The sequence below is a fragment of the Sipha flava genome, unplaced genomic scaffold (genome assembly GCF_003268045.1).
Source record: "Sipha flava isolate LNK unplaced genomic scaffold, YSA_version1 229_pilon_pilon, whole genome shotgun sequence".
NCBI lineage: Eukaryota > Metazoa > Arthropoda > Insecta > Hemiptera > Aphididae > Sipha > Sipha flava.
Genome location: NW_020272866.1, coordinates 502,317 through 527,475, shown reverse-complemented (window position 1 = coordinate 527,475; position 25,159 = coordinate 502,317). Strand labels below are relative to the sequence as shown.

The 25,159-nt window shown below is 26.5% G+C and overlaps 4 protein-coding genes across 9 annotated transcripts in view; 2 read left to right on the top strand and 2 right to left on the bottom strand.

The window, feature by feature from the left end:
* The first annotated feature begins 122 nt into the window (after window positions 1-122).
* On the top strand, window positions 123-5,062 carry LOC112683562 (protein OSCP1-like). 3 transcript variants are annotated; one of them, XM_025554639.1, is made up of 6 exons: window positions 123-509; window positions 1,808-2,118; window positions 2,735-2,894; window positions 4,013-4,166; window positions 4,225-4,419; window positions 4,881-5,062. In XM_025554639.1, exons 1-6 carry the CDS (start codon window positions 428-430, stop codon window positions 5,038-5,040), a joined length of 1,062 nt encoding a protein of 353 aa, XP_025410424.1. In that variant the 5' UTR covers window positions 123-427; the 3' UTR covers window positions 5,041-5,062. The 3 variants fall into 3 exon arrangements, with proteins under 3 accessions (XP_025410424.1, XP_025410423.1, XP_025410425.1); XM_025554638.1 differs by lacking the exon at window positions 123-509 and adding an exon at window positions 1,486-1,631; XM_025554640.1 differs by lacking the exon at window positions 123-509 and adding an exon at window positions 1,486-1,631 and having other exon boundaries at window positions 4,225-4,432; window positions 4,881-4,954.
* LOC112683563 (protein aveugle) lies at window positions 4,978-6,162 on the bottom strand. 3 transcript variants are annotated; one of them, XM_025554642.1, is made up of 4 exons: window positions 5,970-6,020; window positions 5,811-5,858; window positions 5,605-5,721; window positions 4,978-5,227 (listed from the first exon to the last, which is right to left on the bottom strand). In XM_025554642.1, exons 1-4 carry the CDS (start codon window positions 6,003-6,005, stop codon window positions 5,057-5,059), a joined length of 372 nt encoding a protein of 123 aa, XP_025410427.1. In that variant the 5' UTR covers window positions 6,006-6,020; the 3' UTR covers window positions 4,978-5,056. The 3 variants fall into 3 exon arrangements, with proteins under 3 accessions (XP_025410427.1, XP_025410429.1, XP_025410428.1); XM_025554644.1 differs by lacking the exon at window positions 5,970-6,020 and adding an exon at window positions 6,059-6,162 and having other exon boundaries at window positions 4,981-5,227; XM_025554643.1 differs by lacking the exon at window positions 5,970-6,020 and adding an exon at window positions 6,059-6,153 and having other exon boundaries at window positions 4,982-5,227; window positions 5,811-5,878.
* A 2,786-nt stretch (window positions 6,163-8,948) lies between these two features.
* On the bottom strand, window positions 8,949-9,827 carry LOC112683528 (protein GVQW3-like). The gene has a single exon (XM_025554590.1). The coding sequence runs from the start codon at window positions 9,825-9,827 to the stop codon at window positions 8,949-8,951; it is 879 nt and encodes a 292-aa protein (XP_025410375.1).
* Window positions 9,828-12,431: 2,604 nt separating this feature from the next.
* LOC112683559 (NACHT and WD repeat domain-containing protein 2) overlaps window positions 12,432-25,159 on the top strand; it is a 14,359-nt gene continuing 1,631 nt past the window's right edge. Inside the window, exons 1-20 of one of the 2 annotated variants that reach the window (XM_025554633.1) lie at window positions 12,432-12,672; window positions 12,767-12,855; window positions 15,784-15,900; window positions 16,035-16,238; window positions 16,299-16,443; window positions 16,528-16,753; window positions 17,205-17,403; window positions 17,463-17,912; window positions 19,053-19,192; window positions 19,258-19,713; window positions 19,806-20,058; window positions 20,114-20,286; window positions 20,374-20,397; window positions 20,536-20,755; window positions 20,816-21,028; window positions 21,088-21,248; window positions 21,441-21,727; window positions 21,786-21,999; window positions 22,072-22,290; window positions 22,354-22,906. In XM_025554633.1, coding sequence (XP_025410418.1) covers window positions 12,570-12,672; window positions 12,767-12,855; window positions 15,784-15,900; window positions 16,035-16,238; window positions 16,299-16,443; window positions 16,528-16,753; window positions 17,205-17,403; window positions 17,463-17,912; window positions 19,053-19,192; window positions 19,258-19,713; window positions 19,806-20,058; window positions 20,114-20,286; window positions 20,374-20,397; window positions 20,536-20,755; window positions 20,816-21,028; window positions 21,088-21,248; window positions 21,441-21,727; window positions 21,786-21,999; window positions 22,072-22,290; window positions 22,354-22,906 — 4,446 coding nt within the window. In that variant the 5' untranslated portion in view covers window positions 12,432-12,569. The remainder of the gene's footprint in view (window positions 12,673-12,766; window positions 12,856-15,783; window positions 15,901-16,034; window positions 16,239-16,298; window positions 16,444-16,527; window positions 16,754-17,204; window positions 17,404-17,462; window positions 17,913-19,052; window positions 19,193-19,257; window positions 19,714-19,805; window positions 20,059-20,113; window positions 20,287-20,373; window positions 20,398-20,535; window positions 20,756-20,815; window positions 21,029-21,087; window positions 21,249-21,440; window positions 21,728-21,785; window positions 22,000-22,071; window positions 22,291-22,353; window positions 22,907-25,159) is intronic. The other variant, XM_025554634.1, reaches the window with a different exon arrangement.

Below are 25,159 nucleotides of genomic sequence, written 5' to 3'. Positions count from 1 at the left end.
ATCAATCCGTAAAAATATAATCGTAAATTTTACATAAATTTTAAATAAATATTTTTCAATGGAACTTATGTACTTATTTGTAAATTATTTAAAATAATTTTTTAATTTAATAATTTAATTTCTTATCAGTTTGATTTGGCAACATCGCCTCAGGTGTTTTACCAACAACTGTTGCAAAATGGCTGACGATAAAAAAATTGTCGCGCTAAAATATAAATGTTATGACGTCCACGATTCAATTCTTTCGTTCAGATCTAAATACTCATGAATTTAATGTTCATTTATTTTTGGATTACTTATATTAAGTGCGTATTTGATTATGTGTGAATACGAAAATATAGAAACATATGAATATTTATACTATACAAAGAACTGCTGACTATCTATGTTAAAGTTAAAGAAACTATTGTGTGCATAATATGACTACATGGGTGTTCATCGCATTGACATGATTGCTGATGATAAAATAAAGAAATATCTTATTTTATTGATTTCAATAAGTGAACAAAGTAATTAATTTTCTGACGTATTTGAATAAATAATTTATGAATTTATTTTTATTTTATTATATTATTATCTATTATATTGATTTGTGATTAGGCTATATAGATGGTAATAGTGCTCAATCACAAACTTATATAGATTTGTAGTGTTGTACAATAAATAATAAATTCTAAAATAATAAGCAAATATATATTAAATTTAATTTTAAAAATAAAAATATGAACTGTTTTATCAATAATCAATTTGTAGTATGTAATAAATTATCAACCATCATTAGGCACAGGTATCTAATGATGAAAATATTGTATGTAAACACTACTTAATAACATTTGTGAACAATGTGTAAAAGGTACATATAATAATAATAATATAAACTGATTTTAGATGCATTAATTTTTATATTATTAAGATGTAATGTACACCTTCAATGAAATCACGAACATTTTATTATAGGGTTTAAGTATAAGGTCTACAAATTAAATAATTATTATTATTTTTGTTGATATTTATTGATATGAAAAATCAAAATAAAATGCTAAAACTTAAATTATGATAACTTATTGGGTACAAAATTATATATTATAATATGCTTTTTTAATATTTATAATCATTAAATATTAATATATGAATTATTAGATATTACCTGCTATTATCTACATGTTTTAAATTTAATTTTATTTGCATTTTTAAATTCATTTAAAAATAAAGAATTCTTTTAACAATGCCTATTGATCATATAAAATAACGCACTTACATATATATATATATATATATGTAGGGTCAAGGTTGTTTAAGCTACCTATTCTTTACATGTTAGGTTTATCACAGTCTATTCATATAGTCTTAAATTTTTTGATATACTACTTTATATAGGTACCAAACTAAACACAATACTTATATTATACCTACTCCACCATACTAAATGTTTGGTTACCATGGTATCTTATAACAATAACAACTTTGTTCATACAATTTAAAACAAAATTAGTTGTACAAAGTGGTTGAATTATAAAATATGACTTTACAAGCTTATTCAATTTTATATTTAAATTTAGTGTGCGAAATGATTTACATTGTAGCAGAAAGATTAAAAATGCAAAAGATTCCAATAGACAAATCTAAATTAGGTACATATATATTTGAGATTAGTACCAATTGTTAATTATTGTAAAACCAGTAAAAATAATATATATTTAATTTTTATATTTTTAAATTTGAACTAATTCAATGAAAGTGCTAAATATTTATTAATAAAATATAATACAAATTATGTAATTTAATAATGTTATAATTTATATTTCAGTTTTAAATGATATTATTGCAGCATCATTTAACTGTCCATTTTTATTTGTTCCAACAATTACCATTAATCGAGATATTTTAAATAAAAATATATGTTGTGCGGTGCATTCTTCAATTATGCGACTAAACGAATCTAGTATGGATAAATTAATTGGTTTGATAGAAACCTCTGTTAAAATGCAAATGTTCTCAACTAATGGTCCTAGGCAAGTACTGTTATTAACATTGAATCATTTAGATTCTGTTCGTGAATTGGCATGTACAAATCAACTGAAACAAAGTTTAGATCTTATTCAATACAATTTCTATCAAGTAATTAATAACTTAACTTATAAGTTATGACTAGGTTTAGGGACTTCTAGCATTTGCATACTTTTGTTAATTACTGTTAAAAATAGCAGAGTGTGAAATAAATTCATTTCTCGGTGCCATGATATCAGATCTAAAATTTGAGTGTGCATATTTTTGCATATTTTGACAATTTTTTCAATTATAAAATTAAAAACTATAGATACATATATGGTATAAGTTAATAAACTATATGTACATATTTGAATCTAACGAAAAAATATATATATGGTATCTACAAACAACTACTTATAATTTTTGTGAAGGCATAAATAATCCAATAAACCCATATCGACCGTTTATAGGAGTCCGATAAACGATATCCGATAATATATATTATTTTATTAAATAATTTGGATTACTTGTTTAGTGTTCATTATAATATAAATTCTTATAAAATTAATATTTAATTTTGCCTCATATTTATTATACTTAAATTTTTTTTCGGCATATCTTAGGGCATATATTGTTATTTTTAAGTGCATATTTGGATATTAGAGCTACAAGTCCATAAGCCTAGTTATGACTATTTAATTTACCTTGAATATATGTAATAAAGTACATTTTTTTTATTAAAAAGACTTTTGAAAAAATGACAAATGGAGAATTGATGAGATTACGATATACTTTATTAAACTATCTGCAAGATGTAAATGTTAAAGTAACAATATTCATAAGAGAAGGTTTACAGCGATATAATGGATCATTTGTTTCAATTGGAAAATGGGTTATACCATACGGTAAAGTTCATGTATAATTTAAATCATGAATAATTTCATTATTAGATTTTAATATGAAAGTAATAGTTTTTAGATATAAATATAATACATGTAATATTTAAAAAATATATTTTATATTACTATAGTGTAAATGGCAAACCCATCAAAATAATTAGTGATAAATACTATAACAATCTAATATATATATTTATTAGAGGTAACTTTATAAAAATACTACAAGATTAAAATTAAAAATGTAATTATCAGATTAAAGGAAATACTTTATAACATTGTATATAGTTTAAAAAGTTTTATTGTATTTTGAAGTAATAATTCACAAATTGGGATCAAATTTAATTAATTTTATGACTTAAAAACGAACAAAAATTCAAATTAAGTTTCAATCATCTATCAATGAAACAAACATATTTTTAAAATATAAAAAAACAAAAGCATAAAAATAAAATATTTTACAAGTCATAAATTATACTTACAGCTATCAAGGTAGATAAATTTAAAATAATAAACCACATTATGTTTATTCAATGTTTTTTTTTTTTCTTTTTTTAAGCTAGAGAATTGTATAATCTGTAAAATTACAGTTTACAATAAGCACAAGTGATAAGGGAGTTAGTATAGAAAAGACAAATAGTGGGTAACAAGTCAAATAATTACTACTATTTACATCGATTCAGACAGGGGGTTTGAGTGAAGAGACCATCCACTGATGGGACTTCATGACATGTGGTGGGGATTTGTCTAAAAGTAGATCACGACAATATTCAATGTTTAAAATAAATATAGTTTTAGTGATAAATGTTAACCAATAGACAATAATAAACAGTTAAAATATAACTATCTTTGCTTAACAATATAAACCAATTATGAAGTGTAAATTAATAATAATAATTATGAATTAGATAAATTTCATAAAGTAACAGTAATAATGTATAAAATTAGTTCAATCAACCACATGACATTGTATTGTAATTAGAGTTTATCAATAATTAATAACTAAAAATAAATAATTTCATAATACTTTACATTAAATTCAATAAATCACATTGATTATCATTTCTCCAATTGAATTACTTAAGAGAATTAATATTATACATATATATGTCTAAAACTGATTGCAGGATGTGAGGTGCCAGGTGTTATAAGAATATTTGATAAAAATAGTACTTTAATAGATATCAACACATTCCATCCGATATCATTTTACAAAGTAGAAACTGAAATAGGTTCAATAAAACCTAATTGTCCTCGAATCACTAGTCTTGGTCTTTCAATGTAAATACTAAAAGGAAAAAAAAAGGCAGCAATACAATTTAATAAATTTAATTTTCAGATTTAACAATAATAAAAATATTAATGAACAATCTGAAAAATTAGATCCACTATTTAATGAACAAACTGGTCGTGATGGGTACAAACAAGAGATGGACCTCTTTGTAACTCAATTAATGGGAAATCAAGAAAGAAAAAATAAAGAAAGTAATAGTTTGGATCTAGAAATATTTGAAACATCGTTTAACAATGAAAAGTAATGATCAAAAGTAATACAATAAAAAATGTAATTACTATTACACTAATATTCAATTTTCAATCATTTTAAAATGCTAACAGAAAAATAGATTTTAATAACTATGCATGTTTTTATATTATCATAACTCATTATTTAATTTTTTTTTTTTTCATAAACATTACTTCAAAATAATGAATATAAATATAAAATACAATATTTTGTATTATATATTCAATATATAATTGTTAAATAAACAATCTTTCACAACCAAGGATATTAAAATAACATACTAGAACAACCAGTATTGTAATATAACTATTACTATCAATAAAATACCAAAAGTATATTTTGTACATTTAATTCAAAACTGTTAGTAATTTAATGTCATATTTTAAATATCATCTGTAATTTTTTTCATTATGATAATATATTATTTATAAAAATAATAAACTAAGTACATGTAAACTGTTTTATTTCAGGAAAAAATTAGAGATAAAGTTACCGGAATACAATATTTTAAATTTTAGTCAAAATACAAATAATATATCTTTGCAAAACTTGAAAATAGAAATGGATAATTCTGTTTTAAGAGAAACAGATAATATATTAAATATGATGGAATTATTAGATATAGAATAAATAACATATTAAAATGTTAATCATAAAGATTATTACGTTCTAGATCTCTAAACTCTAAAATGTATGTTTTCAAACGTAGTTTAAGTATTTCACGACATATTTCTTGACTATGGTCAGGATTTGTAATGCCCATACGATACAATTGATTTTCATTAATTCTAATTAAAGCTCGTCCAATTATTTCATGCTAAAAAAGATTTATAAATATAATAAACAAATAAAATATATGTGATGTTTTTCAATTGTTTTAAAAGAAAAATGTAACATTAATTTTTATAAATACCTATGTTAAAAGTTATACATTTTAAACTATAAAGAAATATAAATATTAAATATTTTATTGTTATTTATAAGTTGTATAATAATATAGAAACAACAATCTTCATTAATTATATTTGTTTTTATTTTTATTTGTACATATAAAAAAAAATAAAAATCTATATTGTAATTGTAAATTATTTATATTATACTGAAATAACAACTATACTGCAAATTACCTATTAATAATTCCATTATAGAGGTTCAAAATTAATAAAAACATCGTAAAAAGTTAATCATAATCACCTGCAAAAATTTTTCACCGTATAAAACATAATAATCATAACAATGACGACGAAACCATTTCTGAACATCTTGTGTAGTCCATTGGTAAACAACCTTAGGGCGAGCTGCTCTACTATTCTATATATAAAATAAAACTATGAAAAGAAATGTACAGTATTTAAAATATTTATTTTTATTTTAGAGCAAATACAAATCACATAAATTACCCTTGGTTTTATAATACTCTGATTGTCTTCTAAGATCATTGTCTTCGTCTAAAATGTATAAATACAACCTTAAAAAGTAAATTCAAATACACTTAAATCATTTCATGTGAAATTTGACATCAATTCCATAAGCTAAAGACATTTTAAATTTAAACTTAACTTTATTTGTAATTTATATGATATTTTTATTTTCATGTTATTAAAATTGTTAAACTTGATTAGAAATTGGATCTTATAACTACAGATACCTATATAAAACTAGACTTCCTATAGAACGGGTGAACATGAATCATGGCCATCAAATGCAAAGCTGACAATGTTTACATTGTTAATATTGATAACGCATATTGATAATGTGAAAACGTAAAATAAATATAATAAATTAATAAATAACAATGTTATATATCTGTGATTGTCTTATGTATATACATTAAAAATATACCGGTAAACAACATCTTATGTGTGACATTGGATGTAAACGATGTAAATAATTATGTTTAATAATGTATGAATAATGCAGTTTAACATTTTTATTTTTTTTTTAATACTGAAGGTGAGTTATTGTAAGAAAATTAGAAATTTAAGAAAAATAGCAAATAATGAATATTTAAAACTAAATGTCAAATATTAAGTATTTATTTAGTATAATAAAAATTATACTATTAAAACCTATACAATACACATATATAACATATGTATTATTAGACTTTACAAAAAAATGTTTTATAATAAATTATATTATTGGATGTATATAACCGACATTATGTTAAGACCGATAGGTATCAAAGTATATTGATTATTTAAAATTCACAATATTACATATTAAGTATACTGGAAATTACAATTTCACAATCATAAGTAAAGACTAAAGGCCTATGAAATTTTGAAATATTGATTTTTAAGAGTTATGATTTATCAAATAAATATTTTTTGTGATAAAGTTAATAATGTAAACATTTCAGAAACTGAATTCTGAACTCTCATATGGCGGCTTTGTTTCAATGATATAATATATTAATATACATAGGCGCAGTTAGAGTTCAATTTCTGGGTGGGCTGAATTTTAATGATACCAGCGACCCGTGGGAGCTTTGTCTCCACACCCCCAATATTGATTATCAACATTAACATTTATATTTATATAAATTAGAAGTCCTACGACCTTACCCATGGTCGTTAATAGTTTATTTCGAAGTAAAATGTTGTCACTTACCTAGTCACTTATTACTTATAGATCAGTTAACTAAATAAACACGAATAATAAGGATATACATATATAATCAATGAAATATACAGTTCATAGCTATTAAATTTTTATTATAAAGCCTAATTAAATCAACAATATTTTTCTATTTTTTTCAACAAATTTATTTACAATTTCATTTTCGTCTAATTGGTTGGTTACAGCTCTATATTTAAAATAGATAAATTTGTAGATCGATCATGGGCCATGGAAGATCTAAGCCAATGTTTTATTCGTCTCATTGAAGAGAACGACCTTTCACAGGTGTCTGAACTTATAAGAATAAATAAAGCCACTTGTAAAAGTTTAGAAAAGTTTGGAAATATTTGTTTTTCGACTTCTTTAACATCATTTATATTGAAATCATTTTTTTTACTATTTAAAGGTTAAATGCCATTCTAATTTCTGCTTCTAAGCTACTCTTTGAAATATGAAGTAATTTCTATAATTATAATTATTATAATTAATTAATTAGTTATCATTAATCTCTTATACAATTAAAAAGTATTTATATACATGGTATTACCAAATTACCTTATAATGATCAATAAACTTCATTGAATCGGTTATAATAATTTACAAAATGAACTACAACCGAACTGGCCAATAGCCAAGCTTTAATCAGAAAACCTATATTTAAGATTGAAAATAACACTGTCCATAGTAAAAAAATATGTAAAAGTTTTCCAATAACTTTCTACATAATTTGCTAATGACGAATGTGAATCATTTTCTGCCGCCGTGGTAGCTGTTAATACATTGTCATGAAGGCTAGTTGACTCTCTTCTGCGATGCTTTGATCCTATATTTTGTATGTATTATTTAGGTTAAAAAACATAAAACAAATGATCAAAATCACAAAATATATACACCAGTTAATGGAGTTAGTAACCACATGTCATTTTCTTCAGCATAATATTTTTATTTATTCCCATATTTTCTTAAATTCATCTTCAGATCTTAGAGTTTCAAATGTCTTAATTACACCAAAAATTACATTTTTAGAAAAACCAAAAGTTGATGTTTTATTTTGTAGTGAAACTGAATAGGCTATGGACAAAACTGGGTGGGCTAAACCCACCCAAGCCCCCCCTTAGTTGCGCCTATGTTAATATATAATATCGAGTTGACTACCTAGTTGTTTCTATGCCACAGATCGTGTTGCAGTGTTTACCTCGAACATTAAAAGTTACGACGTTATGCTACATCGAATTTTTATTATCAATATTTATCATGCAGTTATTACGAAAATTAGATGCTTCAAATAAACACATTCCGATATTTAATTTTACTTTGAATTTATAAAATAATTGAATTTATGAACTATTACCACGATATATCAATGCCCCTATATCATTTTACTACGTAGAACAGCCGAACAAATCCACCCGGCGCTTTTTTTTTTTTTTGAAACAGGTACGTATTTCAACAAGTTAAAAACCAATTTGAGAAAATCACAATAATGTTTTACGTGCGACCATGTGTCAAGACAGGCTATCGAGCTTAGAAAAAATAGCGGTGGAAAAAGAACGGTCCAAAAACACCAAAATTTGAATGTTATTATCAACGACTTTGCTATGAAAAAAAACCGGAAAAGGAACAGTTAAAGTTTCTTTAAAGTTAAAACTAAACCTAATCATTCGTTAATTACGAGGTCTGACCAATAAGTAATGAGACTAATTCAATAAAATTCGTATATTTAAATATTAAGATACATCGATGTGATCCCCTTCAAAGTACTCCCCTCCCACCACTATACATTGGTTCCAACGCTTTTTCCAGCTCTCATAACATTTCTGGAAGGCTTCGACTTGAATGTCCTGAAGTACCCTCGTCACGGCGTTCTGGATGTCAGTTATGGACTCAAAATGCGTTCCTTTCACGGCCAATTTTGTTTAAGGGAACAAAAAGAAGTCGCAGGGTGACATATCCGGCGAATAGGGCGCTTGTGGCAACACTGCGATGTTCTTAGAGGTCAAAAATTGCGACACACTGAAGGCACGATGGCATGGAGCATTATCATGATGAAGGATCCACGTTTTGGCAATCTCTGGACGGACTCTAATGACTCGTTTTCGCAGCCGATCGAGTACTTTCAGGTAAAAATGTTGGTTGACGGTCTGCCCAGGTGGTACGAACTCTTTGTGCACGATCTCTTTGCTGTCAAAGAAACAAATCATCATCGTTTTCACTTTTGATTTGCTCATTCTCGCCTTCTTCGGTCTGGCTGCACCAGGAGACAGCCACTGTTGACTTTGTCGTTTTGTTTCGGGATCGTACTGAAAATACCAACTTTCATCACCAGTAATAACACGATCGAGAAGAGTTGGATCAGCTTCAACCTGTTCCAGACAATCCTGTGAAATGGACATTCGCACGTGTTTTTGCTCCGCCGAAAGGTTCTTCGGTACCATCTTGGCACACAGTTTTTTCATGGACAAATCATCAGTTAAAATTTTTCTAACGGTTTCTCGTTTCAAATTAAGTTCATCAGCCAATATTCGAACGGTTGAACGCCGATCTTGACGCACGAGAGTGCACACACGCTGAACATTGTTGTCAGTTCGAGATTCAACCGGTCTCCCACTTCGCGGTTCATCCCCGACGCTTTCACGACCATTTTTAAAATTTTTATGCCATCGAAACACCTGAGCACGACTTAGGGCTTCATCACCGAACACTTTCACCAATTTACCGTACGTTTTCATAACGGAATCACCGAGTTTAACGCAAAATTTAATCGCGTACCGCTGTTCAATATTACGTTGTTCCATATTTGTGACACGCCTTACAAACACGTTGTCGAAAACAAAACACAACTGGAAAACTAATTATCGTACGAAAATCGCGATAACATGCATCGATAGAGAAGAGATGAGAGATTAACCGAACGAAGTTTCAGATTCGTAGTGTTACCACAAGCGTGGCAAAAAAAACAGTCTCATTACTTATTGGTCAGACCTCGTACTATTAAATAGTCGATTGCATTATTTTCAGTATTAATAAAATATTTTATATACCAAATATTATATTTTTTTATTATTCACAATTCATTATACTTAAATATTGAGTAGGTTAAAGGTTATCGTAGTTAAATAAGTATAAGTAAAGGGGCTGGGAATTGATCAGCCCCGGGGCCCACAAAAGTTCTTGCCGGGCTCTGGTCATATTATAGCGCCTATTTATAGCCTATTTATGCAATTTTAAGTCCTATAAACTCCCAACCCTAGTTATCAGTAATGTATTGTAATTAGTAATTAATAATTTTTAATACTATAATTACTGTTATTAGGCCTATATTATGTTATATAGGTGAATCCGATATCTACTATGGAAAACACACGAACAAATCGGAGTTTAAACTTTGGAAAATAATTTTTTCAAACATTGTTTATTGGATTATGTAGATTAGATAAATAATGAAGGATTTAACACTTTTAATTAAAATACAAATTTTGGGAGAAGCTAAACCCCCCCAAAATTTCGCCTATGTGTATATCAACTAAAACCTTGGTTATTATTTCATAAACCGTAGTTGTGTATTATCGAAACAGTTGATATTCGTAGCAATATTTTCAGAGTAATTATGGTAATATCGTTTTCGGAGTAATGATTGTTCATGATTTCATTATTTTCATCAGTCATATTCGGAACAATTGATATTCGTATTAATTTATTCCAAGTAGTACTATATTCGGCGAAATAACTTTTCGTGGCTATGGTGTTACACCCCATAGATCACAGATATCTATATTATACTAGATAAGGAACTCGCATTATCGTGTGAAGCCTACGCATTTCATCGCCAATTTGGTAGTTGGCAAAACATTTGAAATAAGTATTATGAACCATGGTTTTATACGTGTGTGGAAAGTTAATTTACCATTTATTTCATTCTTATTTCTTTCGAATACATTTATTATACTTATTGTACTATTGTTTAATATTAGTAGATGTTAAAAATAGAAAATTAATATAAGTATAATATAGACATCTGTGTATAGTAGTGCTTAGAACATATCTACCCTGATAACAGTTATCAATAACGTTTTATTGAATAATTCTTGATTGATCAATAACGACACAACTACAACTGTTAAGTGAATAGTACTATATATATATTAATCAAGGCTCCGAACTTACAAGGCATTTGTACATTTGTCTAGAAAGTGCATATTGAAATTTTGATTCGATACGAATTCGATTCATAGTATTTATATTTCAGATATAAAAATGTTTGTTGCATAATTTTGCTAATTTTTTTGTTATTTTTTGTACCAATTTGCATATTTAAGGTTTAAAAAAAAGTATATGCATATTTCATGGATTTAACAAAAAATTTTAAAAAAATATATAGTTTAATAATAAAATATTAAATATATGAAAACCAAAATCCTAAGTTATATATCGTTTGACAAAATAAATTAATTCGCCAACGACTATTCTTTGTATTGCTCCAGCTCCCAAGGCACTTAATAATAATATTATAATTTCTATAGTACTGAGAACTCGTAATAGTGACCACCGCCGGCCCGTATTTATTTTTATACAAATTTACCGCTGTATAAATATTTTGTAACATGACAAAACAAATTGTATAACCGTAGGTAATTTGTAAACAATTATGTTTAATTATGATATAATTAATGATGTTTAACCTTTAAGTTAATCAACTTATACACAATATTATTTCTGTTCGTTATAATACTACATACATCTTCATGCAAGCGACTTCATTGTTCAGTGTACACTAAGTAGTCAGTTGTTAGTCCATTATTTTTTAAGCAATTATTTTTCAATTTTTAACTGATATTATACAGCATATTTTGATGTTTTTTTAACGCATATTTATGCGCAAATTTTAGTACTTTTTAGCGCATAAAGTTCCGTGCCTTGATAATAATGTACTCAACTAGTCAGTATAGTATTAAAAAGATAATCACTAAATGATTGATGTATTAAGGAATTGCATTTTTCATAACAATTAATAGAAAACTTTAATTACTTTCGACTTCAAAACCCGTTTTATGATTGACATTGATGGAACTAATATTCAATGTTCATCACTAAAACAGAAAAAATAAGCTTAAGTTGAATTATATTACATTAGTAATAGCTAATTATGCGTTGCTAATTATAATTGAAGTTTGAAGTTTTATTTTAATATTTAATAATATACGCAGATTATAGTACCTAATATACCAATATAAATACAATAGTAATATAATAACTCACAACATAGTATCTATAGAATAATTGATTCACTCTGTAGATGTATATATAATGAAGGGTTGCTACTGAAAATAAACGCACGTATATGCATATATATATATATTTAAAACTATTATGAAATAGGTAAATACGAATTTTTAGAACATGAAACTCGCAGTCTTGTTTATTCTTTCAAACACAACACAACAATACAACCATAATTTTCATTCAAGTTATTAGTTATCTGTACCGATAAATGTACAGCAATTTATATAACTTAAATAAATAAACTAAGGCATTTCACAATGGACGACAGAACAGTAGACCTAATTTTTGCCGGGTCTCTAGAAAATTTGCCACCAGTTAGTTCCAAAATTGTCAGGATTTTTACCAGCTCTACATTTACAGGCATGTGGATATTACTTACAAATTTAAAATAATATATCATGTTATTATGTATTTTTTTTAAAAATGTGTCACTCATAAATTAATATATTTTCAGATACTACGATGGAAAGAAACACATTAATGGCTCAGTGTTATCCTAAATTAAAGGACTTTTGTCGGGAAAAACATGGACTAGAATTCCAGGTAAAAACAATGAGGAGAGGTCTTATTTATTTCTTGTAAATAAAACAGTTTTATAATAAATAAATAATAATTAAACTCTCATTGGACTCTATTGCTAAATTAAGTTACTAATTTACAACCAAACTTAACATATAACAATATAATACAATACCTTAAGTTAATTTTTTATAAGTTATAAACTTGAATAACATTAATATTAAAAATTTATAAAAGTGAAATAGATGTATTATGTATTAGATAGATATATTGAGAACGTTCTTATATCGTACATTTGTACCTCGCGAAATTTTACTCCTGGTTAAGATTTTCTAACTTAAATAATCTAGTAATAGGGTGTTCTTAGTGTTATTATTTTATTGTACTATATTACATTTAAATTTATTAAATACTACGTAGATGGACTATTAGTGCAAATTAGGAGAACTTGATACTTTAGTCCTCAAAGTCACTTGTAGTCCCTATGAAATAATAAAATAATATTATGCTACTGTAATAACTTATTTCCTTATCTCATCGAATTTTGGACGTTGTGGTTATGGCTTAAAATGTAGGTCACGATGAATTTTGATTTACAATTTTTACCAGAAAAAATTAATTTTCTTTTTTTTTTTTTAAATATTGTCTGTATTAAATATATTAAAGTAGTAGTTAAATAATATGAAACGAATTTTAATTTTTCTCAGATAAAAATATATTTAAAACTATACAGATAAACAGTATATTAAATGTTAGCTTAATCATACATTCATTGATTTCTGATATTTAACATAGAATGAACTGGTCTTAATTACATTTTACAATCAAAATTACGTTTTGAATAAAATATAAGTATTTAAAATGTACGTAGATTATAACTTCAAAAGTTATAAATTATAATAATAATTTAAAAAATGTATAATTAATAGTATAATATCTTTATTATACTGTTTTTAGGTTTTTTTTTTAAGAGTTTTGATTAATGGTTATATTTATATAATTAATAATTATTTTATTTTTTAACTTTTTAATTATTTATTATAATTATATTATATTTATTATATTTATTGATTAAATAATTTCTTTTATTTTTATTGAATTTATTACTGTGTATAAGTTTATTTTTTAAAACATTTACTGTTTCGTGTTTAGAAATAGATGTGTTTACATTTTTAATGTCAAATGAAATTATTTTGTACTCTGGATTGATATTCATTTTATAAATTTTTCAACGAAATCATAAGTTTTTTTTATAAAAGTACAGTATTCATGTTTATTTTATTTTTTATTAGTGAGTTTAAATATTTAGCAAGGTTATATGATGATTATACAGTTGAATGTTATACATTTAAAAAAATAATATTTTCTGTGAAATGAAATACTCTGATATACTTTCAATGGTTACTTTTGTATTTCATATCATCCATTGCATGCAGTCAGAGCCGTAACTAAGGTGAGGTGAGCGAGGCACTTGCCTCGGGCGCCTGAAGCTGGAGGGCGCAAAAATATTAAAAATTAACTTATTTTAAGAAATGTTATTATTTGTTTTGCTAGAAACCTAATTACAATTTTTCAGATTTTTCCGAATCGTATTATATATATTAATAGTTGTGAGTGTGACAATCCTACAACCTAAGGAGCGCAATGCTTCAGTTATGCCTCAGGATAAAAAATGGCTCGGTACGGCTCTGCATGCAGTACATTAGTATAGTAATATAAAGTTTGGTAGATTTTTAAAATTTAAGAATGGCCTTTGATTATCAAAGTTTGATATGAAACAATTAGGATTCAATAACTTATATAATTTCACAGACTCAATAATAATGCATTTTCAATTGATAATAAATTTAATTCTATGACTATATTATACAAACTACCCAGCTACCATTTAAAAGAAAATATATACCATCATTATATTTGAAGCAAAAAACAATAGTTTACAAATTATAAGATATTATATAGGTAATCAAAAAATTAAATATGTTGTAGTTTATTAAATTAAAAACACTTTTAATTTATTTTCAAAATTTATAATATCGCTGACGTTCACGAACAATTTGTTTTTAAACAAAAATGATTATAGTTATTTTATTCTAATACAGAAAATAATTTATATTTATATTAATTATCTTAATTATCTATGTATAAATTGAAATTTACTACAGAAATATGGTATATATTTTATATGTGTATTTTGATGCATCTATTGTTATTATTTAGAGCCCGGATTTATATGCATTTGCATGTCTGTACTAAGTTTATGTACGTCTATGGAGGTTTAAAATGTCCACGATTCATATCACACCGAATTTAAATACCAAATTTTATATTGCATATTTTGCATATTTCGAGGGTTATTGCATACTTGTTCATAAATCCATATAATATGCATATTTAATTTTTAATTATTAAATATTTATACAATATTTACATATTAAATTTTTTTTTAAGTTTTCTATTCGTTTCTTGAGAGTAAGTAACTTCAAATAATCTAAAATATTTACTTTTAGTTTTTTTTTTATTTGTATTTTCGTTTTTAAGTTTCCTTCAAGTTTTAGATTGATTTAAATGATTTGAAATATAAAGTAGTGAATATTATCATTTTTTTTGTTTTTGATAAAATATTTAAAATTTTATTTGGTATAAAAGTGTGGTTTTTTTTAAAAAAAAAAAACACATTTTACAAAGTGTAACATAATGCATATAATTGCATATTTGCATCATATATGATACTTTTTAAATCCATATAAATCCGGGCTCTAGTTATTATTATTGTATTAATAACGTTCGTGTTTATATGCATTTAGCAAATCAACAACAATACAAATCTTAAATAAATATATAAATATAAACATAGGTGTATATATTATATTTGACCTTGGTATACAATTTCATACGTACCAGGTACGCGATAGGTACGGATAGTTAACTATTTATTATTTTTAATTTAAGGTAGTTGATATGAGATGGGGTGTTCGTGATGAAGCCACAGATGATCATATGACTACTGAACTTTGTATGAAAGAAATTGAAAATTGTCAACGATTATCAATGGGACCTAATTTTGTGGTAAAAAATTAAAACCTTATCCAAAATAAAATTAATGATTACGATTTATCTTTTAACCTTTTATTTTTTATAAAAAAATGTATCATTTATAATTGACTATTACTTTCACATCACATAACACATTCATTTTGTAGGTATTTCTTGGACAAAAATATGGTTATCGTCCAATTCCTACGTATATTATTTCATCAGAATTAGAATTATTAAGGGAGGAATTGGTCAATGTCGGATCTGATGTAACCTTATTAGATACATGGTATCGAAAAGATAGCAATGCTGTACCCCCAATTTCAGTTCTACAACCGATTTCTTCAATTCTTATCAATTTTAATAATAAAGTAATATAAAGAACATTACATTATTCTACATAAAATATTATTTCAATTTACATTTTACAGCGTATACCAAAACTTCAACAACAGGACCAAGCTATTTGGTGGGATACATTGGCTAAAATGCAAAAGTTGTTTAGAAAGTCGTCAATTAGTTTATTTAATAGCGGAAAAATCGATAAAGATACCATGCATAATTATTACATGTCGGGTACAAAAAAAAAAAAAAAATATAAAAGATATTAGCTATACAAATTATTATTACACTGACAACGTATAAAATTATTTATTATAGTGACAGAGAGAGAAGTCATAAATGGTATATTAAAAGTAAAAAACACAAAAAACCACTGTCTGGCTTACGTTCGTTACATAAACAACATCAATCTTCAAAATTTAAAAAAAGCTTCCAATTTTTTGGACATAGTTAACAGAAGTATTGATACAGAGGCATCTCGTTTGTTAGGAAATTTGAGAGATGAACGTCTTGTACAAAAAATAGAAACAACTAATTATCAAAAGTAATGTTATAAAAATGCTTAAAAAAATAAACATTTTTTCCATTATTTAATAATTAGTTAATAATAAAATATAATTATACTGTCAAAGCAAGTATAATATACATATATAAATAAATAGTATATATGGAGGAATAAATAGATGCCTAGTCTGAATTATTATGATTTGTGTATAGTACGGACGGTTTCGAATTAAAAATTCACTATCAGGTAAACCTATATACTATTTATTTATATATACATTTACAAATATTAAACATTTATACATTTTTGTTTTATTTTATTATTTTATTATAATATCTATATTATAAGAAACATGTTTACTTTTATTTATTCTTATGTAAACTGTATAAATGTTATTTTACAATAAAAGTTGCAAAATTTTTGTTCTTGATATCTAAAATTGAACATAAAAAAATCTATTATTATAATTCAAGTATTTTATATTTGTTAGATATACGGTCGAATGGATTGGTCGGGAAGGGTTAGATACCGAAACGCATCAAGAATATTTGCAAAATTTTATAATGCATTTTTATAAGAATATTACCAAACTAGTGGATAGAGCAATGAGAAAAGAAGATTCTAGTCCTCAAGGACAAATTGTGACTGAAATATTGCAGCATTTGCATGCTTGTCATAATTCTGTTAAAGTTTGTATTTTAAAAATATTTAGGAATTTTTAAATATTCAACTGATTTATTGTTTTAAGGTTTTTTATGGCCGAGAAGACAGTTTGAAACATATAGAACATTACATGAAAAGCAATTGTGAAAAACTAATGATATTATTTGGTGAAGGTGGTTGTGGCAAAACATCACTTTTAGCAAAAGCTGCGGGTTTGAGTTATTCGACATGGTTTAATAAAACAGCCACTAAACCACTCTGCGTGATAAGATTCTTAGGAACAACTCCAGACAGTAGCACATTAACACCAGCTTTAATATCAATCTGTCAACAAATATCTTATAACTATATGTTACCATTTGATGATATACCTGATGACTTAGTACCATTGACAGCACATTTTAAACATTTATTAACATACGCAAGTCGTGAACAACCTTTGGTATTATTCCTAGATTCAGTAGATCAGTTAACTGGCACTCAAGATACGAATAATGTATCATGGTTACCAACAAGATTGCCCAATAACTGTAAAGTATGTAAACTTTATATTTAATACCCAGTGCCGTCATCAGGAGAGGAAGGAAAACGGGACTATTTTGCTCCCATCTCAGTCTAGGAAAATTTAAAGCAGGCTTACTTAAAGTCCAGACTGATTATTAATACTCGGCGTTATCCAATAAAGATTACTGATATTAATATATTTTTTTTAAATTATTATTTTTTTTATAAAATATTAATAAATTTAATTAAATGAAATAAATTTAGATTTATACATAAACGCTATTATACGGACTACATTTTCAGCAAGAGCGGCTCTAGAGCCTTAGTTTGGAGGGGGGAAGTTATAATTTTACAAAATCTTATAACAAAAAGAAAACAACACAAATTCAAGTCGTCTATTTTTAAAATTAACAAAAATATCATTATATGATCTATTTGATCTAGAATATCTACTTTATGATATACATTAATTAGACATAATGCTGATAGTTTATCTTCAGTCATCCTTGAACGAAGCCAAATTTTTAAGTGTTGAGAAACTCATTTCAACCGTCATACCTCTATGGCTCTATCTACATACTTATGCGTGTCGTATAATAGTCCATATAATAATATGCATTTTTTGTTAACAATATAAATTTTTTATAAATACGATACTAGCTTGGGGGGACGCGGCCCCTATCCCTCTCTTGGAGCCGTCCCTGATTTTCAGTTATTCTAATTTCTAATTAGTTATAATATAATTTATTAGGTTTCTTACCGGAGTGTGAAGAATGACAATTTTATCCTAATTTACATAGAAATTCGTTATTGCAAGTATCGACTCCAAATCATCCAATAACTTATTTTCTATGACTGTTTATAAATGATTTAGGAATAAAATGAATTTTTTTTGAATGTAGTAACTATTAATTAATTGTTGAGAAGTTATTGAAAATGTAACTAATTGTATCGATGCATTTAAATGACCTTGATTTGTTGATGTGAAACTATATTTAGTAACATTTTGCAAACTAGGTGTGTATTTTTTTTATCATACTCGTATATTATTGTAAAGATGTGGGGGGGGGGGAATTTCTAAATGAATTTGTCTCAGGCCCTAAAAATCCTTAGGACGGCTCTTTTGATAATATTTATTTTAATTGTTTTCTAAAACGAAAATTTATTTCAGTTATTAGTATCTGTAGCAAAAGAAGAAGGAAATTCAGACGTATCTAGAGATTATCATGTATTACGTAGAATGATAGACGATCAAGAACAGTTCATTGAAGTAACTGCACTTGGAGAAGAACTAGCCGAAGAAGTAATTCGGTAAATTTTAACGACATATATATTATTTATTTAACTGTACCTATATTATATTTAATATATTTTAGGAAATGGATGGAAACGGCACACAGAGATTTAACTAATTGTCAATGGAGACTTGTATCAAATGCTATCAACCAATGTTCTTTACCAATTTTCGTTAAACTGGTATTTGCAGAAATTTGTCGTTGGCGAAGTTACACAAAACCCCAAGAAACCCATCTAGCATCGAATGTAATGGATTCTATTATGATGCTTTTTGAAAGAATTGAAAAACAACACGGTCGGCTATTAGTTTTTCATGCTTTGGCTTATATAACAGCATCAAAAAGTGGTTTGTCTGAATCCGAACTAGAAGATTTAATATCATTAGATGACAAAGTATTAGACGATGTATATCAATATCATTTACCACCAGTAAGGAGAATACCTCCTTTATTATGGACTAGGATTAGAAATGACTTACCAAATTATTTATCAGAAAGAGAGGCTGATGGTGTTAGCGTTCTGAATTGGTATCATAGGTATATTTGTTATAAGTTATTGTAACTTTAAAACTGTAGATTATACTTAAATATTTTTTAAATCTAATATATTATAAAAACAATTTTTCTAGACAATTTAGAGATGCTGCTCGAGAAAGATATTTTAAAAATATGAATATGGTGACATATTTCCATTCGTCTATAGCTGATTATTATTTAGGAATTTGGGGAGGAGGCAATCCTAAACCGTTTAAGTATACGGAAATTCAAAGGCATAGATTTAACTTACAAAATAAAGAAGGTTCAGCAGATAGGAAAGTACCAGTACAACCTTTGGTATTTTATTCGAAAGAAGGAACAGCTTCAAGATATAATCTAAGAAAAGTTAGCACAAAACTTTTAGTATGTATTTATATTACAAATACATTATTATGTTTAGTTTGGAGAATTACCATATCATCTTGTACGAGCTCATCGTTTTCAAGATTTGTATAAGAATGTTTTATTTAATTACCGATGGTTACATGCAAAATTATCTTCATGTCCATTACAAGCAGTTCTCAGTGACTTCGAGGATGCTTGTGCTAATATTGATGACCGAGATGCAACTAGGTAAATTCTGTTTTAAGCTTATAAGTCTCACTTATACATTTCATTAAACATTTACTACATATTTTTTTATTTTAAAATGCCATATAGCAATGAGATGAAATCAAAGCAAAGGTCAGGTTTTGATTTTATATAGTGTGTTGTCTCTTACAGGATGTGCCAAATTTGACATGGCATTGGTCTAGGATACCATAAATCCTGAGTATAAAATATTTTTATTACATTTTAGACCAATAAAGTATTTATTTTTAGAGAGTTGATACTTGTTGCTGATGCTTTAAGATTGGGTGGTGCAATACTTGGTGAATTTCCGGATATGCTCGCTCCGCAATTAATTGGTCGTTTATTACCCGAAATTGGATCAAATCCTAATATAAAAAGTTTATTAGCAGAATGTGATAAATTTGGACCAGAGAACTGTGCACTTATACCCTATTATCATTGTTTACATACACCCGGAGGCCCATTAAAAGTATTTTATTTTCATCAATAATACACTGCAGGTTTTTTGCTAACACTATTTTACTTACAGTATTCCCTAGAGGGTCATCAATTTGCTGTATTTGATTTTCAAGTAACATCTGATTATAGATACATTGTGTCTATATCAAATAGATTTATCACGTGGGATTTATCTACAAGTGACATGACTCGAAATGTGAATCCAGGACTGGAAGGAATCATGCAAGCCTTATGTTTGAGTCCGGACAACCGTTATGCCGCAGCTTATACTAACAACAACCAAGTAAAATAATAAAAATAAAAATAAAAAATCAATAAATAACAATAAATAACCTGTTTTAGACTGTGTTATTAAACTGTCTTACAAGTGAATTTATAGTGATTGAAAATCCTTTCGATAACGGTGAAATAGTTGCGGGTGTTAATATGCTGAATACCCATTTATTTGTGCATGGATCTTCTTTACTATGCAGATATGACTTGAGAGGAAATTTGGAATCCAAGTATTTAATTACATTATAAATATTTATTATTTTCAGATACTTATTTTTTTTTTATCTTTTTGATTATTTTAACTGGTTTGTTCATTTTTTAAAACATAACTACATTAAATTTAACATAAAGTAAAAATTTTACTGTACCTATTCATATTAGTATTTATACTACTTATTAATTTGATTAATATTAACTTTCAGAGTTACAGTGAATGAAAATCCTAATCAATGGGTTTTAATGTCTGTGAAATTCAATACTTTAACTTGCAATCGTTTTATATATTGGTCTGGCAGGATGGATGACACAAGGATGATGATGCAAACAAATAAAGGCAATATTAGCTGTCCCTCATTTTTTTTTCATAGTGTTATGACTATAAATATAGACGAAACCAGATTATTCTGTTGTCCTACAAATAATTCTTATGATGTAACTCAATTTGATTTCATTGACAATAAGTGGACAATGATTAAAAATTTAAAACCTAGTAAAATATTCATTAATGTAATAATTTGAATACGGTTTTAAAATATAAACAATTTCAGTTGGCGGCTGTACATTGCTTCAAATTAAATTGTCTGAGGACTCATCATCACTATTAGGTACAATTTCAAACGGATTTTGTGTTTGGGATTTATCTTCAGATGATACAAAAATTTTATATTTACCACATGGAGTTCGTAATATTACTATAAATATGATGCAGTCAAATTCGTGTATGTTATCAGCTGACAAGCGGTTTTTGGTTGCAGGAGTTCGGTATTCAATAACTATTACTAATTATAAATTATGATAGACGCACACAAATAACAAACTATTTAATTTATTTAGGAAAATGTTATATGTATGGAATATGGAAACTGAGAAATTGATTAAAGTTTTAGACGCACATTTTGGTCGTATAATATCGCTACTTCCATTGACTACGGGAAATTGGAATTCGGTTATAACTTCTTCCATTGACAGATCGGTTAAGGTTTGGAACATTAATAATATATTCGAGCAAGTTCATGTTATAGATCGACATGAATTACAAATTGATTCTATAAGGTAATGGTAATTTAAAATGAATGTATTCAAATATTAAACCCATAATTTAATGTAAATTTAAAGTTTATCTCAAAATTCTGGCTTGGCAGCCACGGTAACACGAGGTTGCGTTGGAATATGGGACATAAACACAGGAAAATTAATCCAACAGTTAGCTGACAATTTATTAGGAGCTATTGTCACCCATGCGTTAATTACGCCGGATGGAAAATATGTCATATGCTCTGAATCTGGTAATTTTATCATCTGGAATCGTATTCTATGTCGAGTAGTTTTTAAACAACAGCAGTCCGGAATTCAGCAAATCATGCTCTTAGACGAAGCAACTAAATGTCTTACTGTTTCGAAACAAGAAGAAATTAATGTAGAAACTCAGCAAAATATTGATGCTACAGCTATTGTAAGATCGATTCCAGAAGGGAAAACTATTTACTCTTTCGATTATCAAATACGTAATGTGACTGGTATGGAATTTAAAGACCTCGTTGTAACAGCAGATGGACTTAATTTGATTGCTCTGGCTAGTGATAAGGGTCACAGAGAAGCACTTCAAATATTCAATGCAACCAACGGTCAATATGTTACTAAAATTGTACTCAAACAATCTGGAATGAAGGTAGTACGATAGTGCAGTTTATCAGATAATTAAAAAATATTTGACAGTTTTTAAGTCATTAATGCGTATACGTATAAGCAGTGATAAAAATGGTTCAAGATAAGTGGAGGGATGCTTTACAATTCAGATTTCCTGATGACATCATAACATTCTTCACACTTTGTGTACCTATAATATTTTTTTTTTTGTATAGTTCACATAAGGTATTATCTTAGTCCGTGGCTCTAAATACGGGTATAATATGGGTTGCGAAACGGTTTATACTAAACAACATGATAAGCCATGCGCCCGAGCCTGAATGTTAAAAACAATTATTTTCACCGAAAAAAAATAATTTCTCATATATAAATATAAAAATGATAATAAGTATATCATTTTAAAATACAAGTCTTAGGAAGAATGCGTTATTCTAGACAAAACAAGTTGAGGGATGCCATCCCTCGGTATCCCCCCACTTCGAGCATTGCGTATAAGTATATGTAAAATTATAAAAAAAAAGTATAATTTTTTAAATTTATACCATATTTTCAAATGTACAACTAAGATCTTTTTTTTAAACAATTTCCGTCATTTTAAAAATAATTGTTCAAAAGTTCAATTATAAAATCAAAAAACATACTAATAGCAGAATTTTTATAAATATTGTAAGATACTCGCAAATAAAATATACCTTACCTAAGTAAATAGTATTTACGATTGTTAACAAAATATAGTACCTATTGTATAGATAGTATTTTATATATTTTATACATTTATAATTATAATCAATGATTTTATCATAATAAATTTTCAATATTTTATAATTCAAAGTTAATATATATTAAGACTATTTTATGTAGGTACATATCAATTTATTTATTTATTGGTATGATATAAATTAAAAACTAGTTATGAGAACTAAATTACTTGCTAATTAATAAATAAATTAGTTGCTAAACTAGAAATGATACCAAGATAACAAAAATAACATATGCATATAAAATATAGGCAATAGGCAGAGGCTCTTTCAGTGCAGCCTAGAATTATTTTTTAAAGCAGCCATTATTTAACATATTACATAAACGGTATAATACATAGGCATGCGCAGGGGGTATGTAGGTTAGGTTATGCAACAGCATACCCTAAACATAGAGCCTTCTTTCTAAAATTATAAGAAATAAAAAATTTTGACATATTTGGTCTTATGTATATTATGTGATTTTGTATTACATTATGATTTTTATTATATTTTTTTGTCCCAGATAGTTTAATTTATTTTTGAAACAAAAATCATATGCTATAATAACAATTTAATGTGTTAATGAAATTAAGAAGTACAATAATTCAAGCGAGATTAAATAGGTATTAACTACGGAACAAGATATGGCTATAAATTAAAATCCCAAAAACATTATTGGTGATAATAAGAACTCAACTATACGCAGAATCGTTTTATGATTAATTTTGATTATTTATCAAATTTATTTTGTTTTTCACTTAAGTATTTAATTACGTTTTATTTATTTACCATATTTTAAGTATTACTCAAACTATTTCAAGTGTTATGTAAATTATATATATTTCAGGAAAAAAAAAATTAAAATTTTAAATTAAATAGTTATTAAGACCAGAATTTTGAATGCTTAAATTAACTTTCAGTTTTAGGGGGGGGGGAAGCAGTGGCAGCCTTTTGCTTACCCTAAAAAAGAGGTCTGCGCACGCTTATGTTATAATACCACACATTTTTTGGTTAAATATTAAAAAAAACGAACTATAAAACATATAATTACATAGCAAACATTTTTTATTGTCTTATTTATTAAAGAGTTAATAATTTATACAAATTGCTAAATGGTAAATTAAGTTTTAATAATTATTTTTAGTCCGATAAATTAAGTAATATTGGACATTATTATAAATTTATAGATTTTTAATAAAGCAAAATTATTTTATATTATAAAAATCGCAATAAAATATTAATTCAATCAATCCCTACAATTCAACTTTCGGTCGGCTATCGGAAATTTTCCGTTTTCCCGATCTACCAGTCTGCATGGGCGTCCCCAGGGGGAAGACGGGGCACTTGCCCTCCCCCCCTGGAATAATGTTATTTCCACAGAAATTGGTAAAATTCTAAATGATAAATTAGTTTCTAAAAATAGGTCTACTAAGTTTCCATAACATATTATGTCAACGCACGGCTGACGGCTATCTATGAAAACTATCATTAATAATAATCGGACTATTTTATCTTAATGTATTTTTTGAGTGATG